This window comes from Megascapheus bottae, chromosome 19, assembly GCF_031878675.1.
Source record: "Megascapheus bottae isolate mThoBot1 chromosome 19, mThoBot2.hap1, whole genome shotgun sequence".
Classification (NCBI taxonomy): domain Eukaryota; kingdom Metazoa; phylum Chordata; class Mammalia; order Rodentia; family Geomyidae; genus Megascapheus; species Megascapheus bottae.
Window position 1 is genome coordinate 2,836,057 of NC_143527.1, and position 12,128 is coordinate 2,848,184.

A 12,128-nucleotide genomic window follows, 5' to 3' on the forward strand; every position below is an offset into this window, starting at 1 on the left:
TCAGGAGAGGGAGCTCCTGCCTGCAATCCCAAGTGCATGGCAAGCCAAGGCAGGGAGATCACCGTCTGAGGCCAGTCCTTGTTTAAAAGAGACCGTATCTACGAAATAACTAACATAGAAAGGGAGACACGCATCATTATAAATGTGTTCAGAGCGAGAAGACATATGCCACTTACAAGGAAATCTCACAGTCCTCTGGACTTTGGACATTAATGTTCTTTTCTGTAAATCAAGCACTGATAATTAAGGAACTTATATATACATAAGGGAAGGGGTCTCTGGGAAATCTATACCCACTGCTCATTTTACTGGAAAAAAAAACTGCTCTAAAATGTTAGTATTTTAAGAAAGTCCCTAAGATTAGGAACTAAAATAAACTAATATATAGCCGGGTACTGGTGGCTCATGCCTGTAATTATAGGTACCTAGGAGGCTGAGATCTGAGGATTGCGATTAGAAGCCAAGCTGGGCAGGGAAGGCCATGAACATTTATCTTCAATTAACCACCAGAACACTGGAAGTGGAGCTGTGGTTCAAGAGGTATGAGCCTTGAGCAAAAGAGCTCAGGGACAGTGCACAGGCCCTGAGTTCAAGCCCCATGACTGTTTCCCACAAAAGACACATATGTGTGCATGTGTGCACGCATGAGAGAGTGTGTGTGTGTGTGTGTAAATTGTTTAGCTGGAGCTCTATCACATGAGATGAGCCACACCAGTTAGAATAGAGATAGTCTCTAGAATTTTTCCTTTTCACTATTTTTTTTTCTTTTCTGTGCCACTCCTGGGTCTTAAACTCAGGGCCTAAGCACAAACTCTGAGCTTTTGTGCTTAAGGATAGTAGCACACTACCAATTGAACTATGCCCACACTTCAGGATCTACAGTGGTTAACTGAAGATAGGAGTTTCCCAGACTTTCCTGTATGGGCTGGCTTTGAACCATGATCCTCAGATTTCAGCTTCATGAGAAGCTAGGATTACAGCCATGAGCCACCAATGCCCAGCAAAGTAATTTCTGTAGTGAGTGTGTGTGTGTGTGTGTGTATGAATTTACATCGTAATCATATTGTTGGGAATACTGAAGTTTGAACTCAGGGCCTGTGCTTGCAAGGCAGTGTTCTACCACTTGATCCAATCCTCTGGCCCCATCTATGATTTTCTATCCAGGTTAGCCTTGAGCTTTGATGCTCTGATCTCTGACACCAAAGCAGCTAGGACTGTAGGCATGAACCACCAGAACTCACCATGAGGTCATGTGTTGAAGGGTGCTACCCATGCTGATTAGGAAAACTGTCAGAGTACTGGTGACCTGATGTCGGCAGTCCAGCCTTACCTATAGTCGCACCAGGGGCACCTGTATGGCTTCTCTCCAGTGTGCACTCGTTTGTGCCGAGTTAGGTGGGACTGGGTGGTGGAGGCAAAGTTACACTCATCACATTTGAAAGGCTTTTCTCCTGGAAAACAACAAGAAATGGATATGAATAATAACAGCTAGGACTGGGGACCAAGCCAGGCGTTGACACCCTGTAAAGAATCTAATTTCCAGCCAGGCCTCAGTGGTTCATATCTGTAATCCTAGCTGGTAAGTAGGCTGAGATCTAAGGATCGCTGTCTGAAGCCAACACAGGAGACTCTTACCTCCAATTAGTCTAAGCAACAGTCAGAAGTGGTAATGGGGCTTAAGTGGTAGAGAGCTGGCCTTCAGCAAAAGAAGCCCAAAATTCAAGTCCCAGAACCAAAAAAAAAAAAAAAAATGAAAAGAAAGAGAAGGGGAGAGAGAAAGAGAGGAGGAGGAGGAGGAGGAGGGGTGGGAGGAGCAGGAGGAGGAGGAGGAGGAGGAAGAGAGAATAGTGTTACTATCAGAAACAGAAGTTTAGAATACATTTTCACTTTTTTCTGTATTAGAATATAAGCAAGGAATATAACATACAGGTAAGGTATGTCCTGTTGTTCTAAAAAAGATTCTAAATGTAGGTATAAATCCACACTGGGTCTGAAAAGATGCAACAAACTATCAGTCATTTTAAAAAGCAAAATACACTTAAAATCCTGGAAACACATACCACAGATGTGTACTTTGAATAGAGTACTTTGAATATAGAGTGCAAAATTTACTAAGTAACTAACACTAAATATAAAGAAAAAAAAGAAAGGGATTGTGTCTCCAGATGCAGAGCATTAGCCCAGCAAGTAGGAGACTCAGCAGTGAAATCTCAGTATGTAAATAACAAAAACAAAAGAGCAAATAATGGGGCCAGGAGTTTGGCCTAGTGGTAGAGTAATTGCCTAGTATGCACGAAAACCTGGGTTGATTCCTCAGTACCACATACATAGAAAAAGGCAGAAGTGGTGCTGAGGCTCAAGTGGCAGAGTTCTAGCCTTGAGAAAGTCCAAGGACAGTGCTCAGTCCAAGAACAGCATCTAGGGCTGTTCCTAACAAAGTCTAGCTCATCAAATTACTAGTTCTTCTCCCAGTGACATGCAAATGTGCATGTGCACATATATGCCAGTTGGTTTTCTTTTTCAGTTCTTTATGTGGCATTTTCTTCTTGTTAACAGCATAACTTTCACAAAGGGTTTTTTATTATAATATTTACAATGTATATATAATTTGATCACATTCACTCTCCTCTATTTCTCTCTGTTAGGTGCCCTTATACCTCTCTCCTTTGTTAACATATGTTGGTGTGTTTCACTGTGCTATTTCCATACTTCCTCCCTAAAATGTACTCCTAAGGTACTTGCACCTGTCAGAACCACCTTTCCTCCTCTTCCTGCCTGTTTGTCTTCCTAAGCTTGTTCTTCCCCCAAAAAACCCTTTCACAGTTATGTCACATACTGAGGGGTCACACATCTGACTGTAAACACGCAGTATTTGTCATCTTTCACGTGATGATCTCCATATTCATTCACTGATCGCAAATGACATAATTTTGTTGGTGCTGGAATAATACTCCACTGTGGCATGCAGCACCCTTGAATCAATCATCCGTTTCCTGGGCACTTGGGCTAGTTCCACACTTGGGCTATTGAAAACAGTGCTGCACGCATGAGTGTGCGGGTATATTTCATATATTTACAGTCACAAGAATTCCAAGTTTCCAGTTCTAACCCCTTTAGCTGGCAAGAATGTGAAACAGGGCAATTTAATTTTTATTAGTACAAATTAAAATGTAAAAATACATAACTCAGTTATTGAAGTATGCTTAAATATGGCTAAAACCATTCAGGGATGTATAAGTACACTCAGACTGTCAAGTCTTACCAAATCTAAATATACATTATGTACTTTGTGAATTTATTCTAGGAAATATAGTATATATTAGAAGCATATAGGATATATCAAAAGTAGAAAACACACCACAAATTTCAAAATCTTTCCACAAAATAGTAAAGAATCATTAATAATGCTGTTTCCCTTCTCTTGTGTTGGGAATGTAGCGATTAGCAAACAAGATTACACATGAATCACACTGCTTTTCTGCATGTGGGTGATAAGGGAGAGCAGAACCTCCTTTCTCTACTACCCCAAACAAGTAATATAGACTAGGATTCCTTCAAACAGTTCCTTTTCCTAATAAATTTAACATAGTTCATTGATTAGTTCATTGATTCCTTTTTGGGTGTTATGACTATGTTACACATATACTGGTTTTGCTTAAAAATGATGAATTGAGCTGGGCGTGGTGGCTCACCTCGGTAATTGTAGCAACTCAGGAGGCTGAGATCTGAGGATCAAGGTTCAAAGCCAGCCCATGCACAAAAGGACCTGAGGAGCCTTGTATCTCCAATTAACCTCTAGAAAATGGGAAGTGGGGCTTGGCTCAAGGATAGGGTGGTAGCCTTGAGCTCAAGAATTCAGGAATAGCACCCAGACCCAGTGGTAGGGCAGTAGCTTTGAGCTGAAGAGCTCAGGGGCAGTGCCCAGGCTAAGATCAAGCCCCATGACCCACAAAAAGAAAAACAACCAAAATGAATCAAATATGCTAGCATAAGAGTATTCCATATCAACCTGGCTCTCGGTCCTATTTAAAAAGCTGCTCTGCTTCATCTCAGTGTACATCTAAGGTCTTCCCCACCACATTGGTGACATGTAACTGAACACATGTGTATCTTCTGTGGTGGCATTTTATACTATCACAGCACAGGGGAATGGCTGTGATGAGAGCCAGATGGGTGTCACTTCCAATCCTGGTCTTGCCTTATCTCTCTTGTTCCTTGTCAGACATCTTGAGAAAGACCAAGAAGATAATAACACCAAAATGAAGAGTAGTTGTGAGGATTAAGAGGACAAAAACAAAAACAAACAAACAAAACCCAGAAAGAACAGACTTTGGTTCTTATCATGAGTATGGCAGCATGGCAGCACTTCTTAAACATGGATAACTAATAACGCACACAACTGACCCTCCTCCTCAACTGAGAGCCAAGAAAAATTTGAACAGCTAGCACACAGCAAAACACTACTGGTTTAGCATAAGTAGTGAACAGGATTTAAGACAGCAGTTAGTAGATTCCATCAAGAAAAAATTCTATTTGACTTATTCTTTTTAAAATACACTTTCAAAAGAGAGAAAATAACACTAAGCTCAAAGGATTTTTGTTTCTTTCAGACATCTGTCCTTAAGATATATCCCACCTTCCAAACCCCAATCAAGTTGTCACCTCAGTGATTCTCTGTTCTCCAGTTCAAGCCCTCTGACCAAGAAACTTAAATGGTTGTGGACAACTCAGGTGTACTGGATAACACACAAAAACTCATGGTGACCATGAAAGCAGGATTAATTCTGAGAAAAAAAAATATGATGTTCCCCCTGCAGAAGCCTCGAGGAAAATAATTTGACCAAAGGAAATTCTATATCACAGAAATAAATGATGATATATTTAAAAAATACAGGAAATGTTACATTCATTTTAAGAACAATCTTTGTTCACAAAGTTCAATGAACAGTAATTTAACTGCAAGCTGGGTGCCTAGGCCCTAGCTACTCAGGAGGCTGAGATCTGAGGTTCAAGGTTCAAAGCCAGCCTGGGCACAAAAAGGACTTGAGACTCTTATCTCCAATTAAACTTCTAGAAAATGGGAAGTGGGGTTTGGCTCAAGGGTAGGGTGGTAGCCTTGAGCTGAAGAGCTCAGGGACAGTGCCCAGGCCAAGTTCAAGCGCCATGACCCATTTAAAAAAAAAAAAAAAAGGTAATTTAACTGCACACCACCAATGCCAAGTAAAAGTAACAGAAGAAAAAGAACATGTATTATTTCAGCAATTTGACATATCTGTCTAGACTAAACAAGGCAGGCCATATAAATAAAACATTTAAACAGCTTCAAGGAGATATAATTAAAACATAAAACCTTTTTCATATTTATAGTATACAATCTACATTCTGTAGCTGATGTAACTAATACTGCAACACAGATAATGAATAAATACAACCAATCTCAAAGGATTCGTGGTGCCCAAACCTGGTTGTTCCTTTCCAATACAACACACATTTGCTTTCTGTTACTATCAGTTGATTTCCTAGAAATTTACATAGTGGAACCATATACTACTTACTCTTTTCTGCCTAGCCTTTTTCTCTCAGCAGAGTTATTTGTGTGACTCATGTACAGGGGTAAGGGTGTAAATTACTTCATTTGCTTTACTTGCTGAATAGTATTTATTACCAGACTGTACCGAAGTTTGCTTATCCATTTATTCATTAAGGGCATTGGAGTTGTTTTCATTTTTGGCTAGCACAATAAATAATTTTGCAATAAATCATCATATGTAAGCCAAATGTTTGCCCATTTTACATTCTCACCAGCTGTGAATATTCCAGTTGCCGAACATCTTCACAACAATTTGCTTCAAATCTGAATTTCTAAATACTAAGGATATCTACATATACTTATTGGCCATACCTGTTGTTTCCTTGTAAAGTATCTACTCAAACCTTTTAAGCCTATTATAATTAGTTATTTCCTCAGAATTCTGTTTTGAGAGTTTTTTTAAATATATGTAACATTTTAGATACAAATCCTTTATAAAATTTGTGATTCAAACATAGCTTTGCCTAGTCTATGATTTGTGTTTTCATTTTCTGTTTGGTAATTATTGAAGGGCATTAATAATTATTTTATAACGTGTTCAGTTTACTAACATTTCAAGTACATTTTTTCTTTTTCTTTTTTTCTGGGTCATAGGGCTTTAACTTAGCCTGGGTGCTATCCCTGAGCTCTTCAGCTCAAGGCTACAGCCCTACCCCTGGGCCTGGTCCTTGTCCCTGAGCTCTTCAGCTCAAGACGACTGCCCTACCCTTGATTCAAGCCCCACTTCCCATTTTCTAGAGGTTAATTGGAGATAAGAGTCTCAGGTCCTTTTTGTGCCCTGGCTGGCTTTGAACCTTGATCCTCAGATCTCAGCCTCCTGAGTAGCTAAGATTACAGGCATGAGCTATGGCTCCCGGCTCTCAAGTACATTTTTTTTGTGCTGTTGATATCATAACCAAAAAATCTTTGGATATATATTCAAAGTCACAAAATTTTTCTCATGTTTTCTTCTATAATTTACATAGCTTCAGATTTGACATTTAGATTATGATCGCTGAGTCAATTTTGTACACAGCATGAAGTACAGGTTAAACTTATTTTTAACTGCATATGAACATCCAATTGTTTCAATATTATATATTGGAAAGGCTAAAGTGTATGGATTCCCTAGTGAAAACAGCATCTGCAAGGGTGCAGGCTCTCACTGTAACCTCATCTGCTAGGAGGCTAAGACATGGAGGATGGGCATCTCTAGCAAACCTGAGGAGAAAAACGTAGAAAGCTCTACCTCAACTTACGTAGAAAAATTCAAGACTGAAGGTGTAGCTCAAGTGGTAACGTGCCCACTGTGAGCAAGGAAGCAAAGCAAGAATACAAACCCCTGAGTTCAAGCACAGGTACCAGCATGCCTGCACAAAAATCAAACTAGCCAAGTATACATAGTTCTCTTTCCATAATCTATTTTGTCCCACTAACGTACCTATCTGCTCTGACTATAGCACCAGAACGTGATTACGGTAGCTTTGCAGAAAGTCTTGAGGTCCTGGTAGTGTAAGTGCTACAATACGTACATACTCTACATTCCCAACCTTTTTAGACTATTAGATCTTCATATATTTATGTGAACTTTTAAATCAACCTGACATGTTTATTTAAAAAGGAAGGTTTGTAGGAATAAATGTGGGAAGACATGAACCCTTACCAGTCCAGTTCTACTAATCCATGCCCATGGCAGTGGTTTCAGCAGTGATTTAAGATTTCTACTTAGACAATTTTCTTATATATTTATCACTGAATAAATCATGCTTGAAATCTGGTTCAAAAATAAGTGACAAACATGCAGAAGTCTATTTCGGGATTCCATTCTATTTCACTAGTCCATCAGTCCTCTTTATAGCAAGACAATACTGTCGAGATTATAATAGCCATACAATAAAGAGTTCAAGTTATTAATGTAATTCTTCCACTTTGAACATAATGTAATAATTTTCTTCATTATGTTAATGCATAATATTCCATTTACCCTGTTGGTAAAATGTTTTAGCATGTAACTTATAACTACTCTGCTTTGAAGGAGGTAGATATTCTAAGTACCCATTTTGATAGATTCAGCAGGTATCTGGAGAAAGTAAATATTATGGTAACATTATGAACCACACTGCCTAAATCTGTGGTATGAATCATAAAGATTTAAGATCTTCAAACTTAATATTCTTGGTTTGGAAATTTAACATAAGCTCTCTAAAATTTGGTCAAAGTAGGTTATTTCATTTAAACTTTCATGAACATTTTTGCAGCAATTTAAACCTAAAAACAACATACTGAAAGAACAAGGTCTTTTACATTCCTTACAAATGTAATAATTGAAAGTTCGTATCAAGCTAGCATTATGTAGTATAAATTACTAACTACCCTTTCACATTTAGTTTAATCATACTACAGACTAATTTTTCCCCCAGTTCTGGAGCTTTAACTCAGGGCCTAAGCACTATCCTTGGGCTTTCTCAAGGCTAGAGTTCTAACACTTGAGCCACAGCACCACTTCTGGCTTTTTCTATGTATGTGGTACTGAGGAATAGAACCTGGGTCTTCATGCATGCTAGGCAAGCACTCTACCACTAAGCCAAACTCCCAGCCCCTAGACTAAATTATATACAAAAATGAAAGGGGAAAATATGAAATGGCAAAAACAGTTTGCTACATAAAATATTATGGTAAAGAAAGCTTATCATATATTGGAGCTCTTGATAAGCATTCCAAGGCAATTTTGGAAGCTATGGTTTATTCAAATCTGTATATGGCAATCAGTTTGTAACTCATCTACTCTTCCATGTAACATATTCAATACTACTGTTCTAATATTTAATTTGGAGCCTTTAAAAATCACTCATGGGCAATTTCTTCAGGAAAACACAATGCAGAAATACAGACAGACCTTCTTGTTAGTTAAGTAAAAAATAACAACCCAACTTCTACACTGTGAATGAAAATTTATAAACTGAAAGTAAGAATTTCAGTCTGCTAATAATTGGAAATTAGAAAGTGCTCTACAAAGAGATGCCTATCCTGTGATGAAGTTTTTAATGGACTACTACGATAAACAGATAGATGACTGCTTCTCAATCTTTTGTGATTTTAAAGTCAGAAGGATAAATAAACTTGAGTTGAGGTGTTACCTACTCCATCAACCTTACTTATCCACAAGTCAAATGGGATAACTGGACATTACCTATTCAAAAGAGAATGATGCCAGGTGCAGAGGTATCTCCTGTAGTCACAGTTACTTTTGAAGCTGATGTGAGAAAATCAACAGAGCTTACAAGTTCAAGATCAGTCAGGCAATATAATACACCTCTAAAACCAACAATAATAATGAAAATGCCTAAGAAAAATTTTCTGTTCTTTCAAATTTTCTCTTACGTAACAGTACTTATCATTTTAAACTGTTGTTTTTTCATATTTTCCTGTAAAAACATTAATTGTGCCCCAAACAGGCATCAAGAAATACTTCGTATCTTAGTTACTGTGACAGAAAGTGTTGGACAGACAGAGCAGGATTCTAGAATAGCATGTTGCCACAGTGCCCTGTCCTTTTGCACACCAACCATCTGTCAGACTGGCTGACCACATCTCCTGGAAATCACACTTTGCATTCCTTAGGGTGAGCTAGTGGTTATTAAGCTGGCCAGAACTCTTGAACAACACATGACGATTGGCTCTCATGCCCTTGAATCAAGGGTCTCTGACAGGTGATAAAAGTAAATCTCAGAATGGAAGATGTTTTGTGTCAGCCCCCTAGACAGTCTGTATTGCAGTAGGGAATTATTTACACCATTTGGAACACTTTGGAAACCTATCCCTTTCCAGCTGGACTGTATTTTGCCTGGACATTCTGTGCTAAAAGGTAAACCATGTCAAAGAGGAGGACATGTGAGAAATACGAATTTCAAATGCACCTTGCAGGTCCAATGTTGAGGCACAAAGTTGTGGATTACTTAAACATTTCAAATCGAGTATAAAAGCTAAGTGCCTAGACCGAGTTGTACTAAGCTGTTTTGTTGAAGCCGACAGTCTTAAGAACTGACTTTGGTATTAAAGAATCATGTTTGATTTGTGCCACAGAGGCAGATAAATGCCAAAAAGACAAATACCTCTGTCTGTGAGACATTGTCCTATATGGTATAAAGTTAATAGCAAAGTAATAAGGAGCCTCTGGACCTGACATAAAATATAAAGTTGTGCTGGCTCGATGCAGGCTTCCTGATCGATCCATCACCTGGATGCCTGTGACCGCAGTGCTACGATTCCACTGCAGGCAAAGAGAGGCGCTGCCACTGGAGAGGTGACACAGAAGGAAAGGCTGCTGTCCCCTGGGGCCACACCTGATGGTACCAGGTGAGCTACAGTGATACATAAATCATAACACTCTGAATGCCAGTAAGATGAAAACATGGAGCCCTAATGAGCACTCTGTTTCTGCATATTCTGCCTAGGCCTGTACAACAGCCATGAGCTGTGCCTCCTGTCACCTGCACCGAACCTGCAAAAGCCATCTATGCACCAGTGACTTTAAGCTTGCAATGACTCTTAACATTCTTAAGTTTATATTTCCAACATTATGTGAGACACTGAAAGTTCCTGTTGAATCAATGGCTTTTAACCTCCACAGAAATCTGAACTAAGCCTATTTATTTAAGATCATGCAGCAATATGCCATCAACTGTCATTCACCTCTACAAATGATATCCTGGGTAGAGAAGCTGCCTGTTCCTATGTAACACAGCCATTCTGAATCATAATGGGCCATAAGTAACATACTTTATGCACTTTAATTTCACACCATGTGGAGTGTGACTGGAAAATTCAACCATTCCCACATTACACACAGAAAAGTCTAACATTTAGGTATAAATTGTGTTACTGAATGAATTGTCATCTTCTCTAGGAAAGATGTAATAAGAAAATGAAGTTCTACTAACAAGTACAATGGGCAACTTCCCTGATAATCTTGAGTACATATAATTTACAGTTATATAATTATATGTGACACCTATTTGATTAGGCACATTTGATTACATATGAAATAAGATTTGATAAATGCTCACAGCTTTTCATTTTTATATTGCATCTAATCAAAAAATCTATTCTATTTTGAGGAATTAGCACATCATTTCAATGTCCACAATTATATCTCCTGTTGCTTCTTTGTTGCTAATCATAGTTAAAGGCAAAAATAACCAGCACTGACTTTGGATCAAATCTGCCCACAGAATGACTGAGAGAGGGACGGCCAAGCAGGCGGGCAGGCACAAAGGAAGACAGAAGAGAGTGTGCTGCAGGCACATGTGGGCAGCTAAGTAGGCAGGTGGGTGGAGCTCCCAGTGGGGACGGAGGATAACTGAATGTGGGCTCCAAGTACAACCCCTGAGACAAAGGCTGTCTTACAGAGGGAGAGAAAAAGAAAAAAGAAAAAGACTCAGTTATCCAATCTTCCAGATCTAAAGTGGTTTTGTTCCCCATTTAACAGGAACTTACTAGGAATACTTGAACGCTAAAACACATTGTTGAAGAAGTGAAGAGCAGATAATTTAATTCTTTTTAATAAAATCTGTAGACCACTCAGGGAGTACAAACATTTCTAGTTGAATTATGTAAAGCTTTAAATAAACAGAAAAGCAGTTGAGAAGCCTAACGGTGGTGGTTGCAGTGTTAGGGTGCATTCCTCTCTCTTCTGCAGAGAAGATGAGGGGCTCGGATTCAGTACTGACCTGTGTGCTGCCGGCGGTGTTTGGTGAGGGCATGCCTGGTCCCACCGGCAAAGCCGCAGAGGTCGCACAGAAATGACTTCTCGCCTGTTGCAACAATAAACAGATGAGGGACTGTGGAGGTCACAGATCATTAAAACATATCTATCAAGGCTTTCAGGGTTACTAATTCCTCCAATCAAATGTTTCCATGTAAATATGTCAAATGGGAATGAAATTACCACTGCGGTTTATTGACTGTGATAAAATCTGAAAAGCACCACTGAACATAATTACATACTTGTCAGACCCATAAAAATTAGCTTTATTATCAATGGAATGGTTTTGTACAACTTCATTTCTGGTAGATGTCTTCCAGATGGGGCTGCTTTATGCACTTGAACAGTTTTTATGCATATCCCGATTTTTTACAATTCCCATACATCTGGCCTATCTGAGCTGGGTAAAGCTTGCTTGGCATAGTTAATATACAGTATATATGATTCTGCTTAAATACAATATATTGAATTTGATCACAACATAGGAATACTGAATTGGTTTTATCTGATCTATCAGGGTCTTCTTCAATCACTTCCTACTTAATAGTATAAACTAAATTATACTCTTTGAAAGTCCTGAAGATCCCAAGTAACGATGACATTTACATTACTCAGGGCCAAGCACAACTCAATGCTGTTTATGGCTCTCCAACTTTCATGCAATAAAAAAGGAAGGGTTAGATTGCTAAATAAATGCTACCAAAACTCTTATTATTTATCTTTAATGAGCATTTCTGATTGGAAAATTCTGCAACAATTACAGACAGCTTTGGCAGATGCAAGTATCTGCTAAGT

At 38.8% G+C, this 12,128-nt stretch overlaps 1 protein-coding gene across 2 annotated transcripts in view; it reads right to left on the minus strand.

Moving 5' to 3' along the window:
* Znf407 (zinc finger protein 407) overlaps positions 1–12,128 on the minus strand; it is a 361,765-nt gene that overhangs the window by 134,953 nt on the left and 214,684 nt on the right. For both annotated transcript variants that reach the window (XM_090352958.1, XM_090352957.1), the window contains 2 exons: positions 11,299–11,382; positions 1,331–1,451 (listed from right to left, as the gene is read on the minus strand). In XM_090352958.1, the coding sequence (XP_090209084.1) occupies positions 1,331–1,451; positions 11,299–11,382 (205 nt within the window). The remainder of the gene's footprint in view (positions 1–1,330; positions 1,452–11,298; positions 11,383–12,128) is intronic.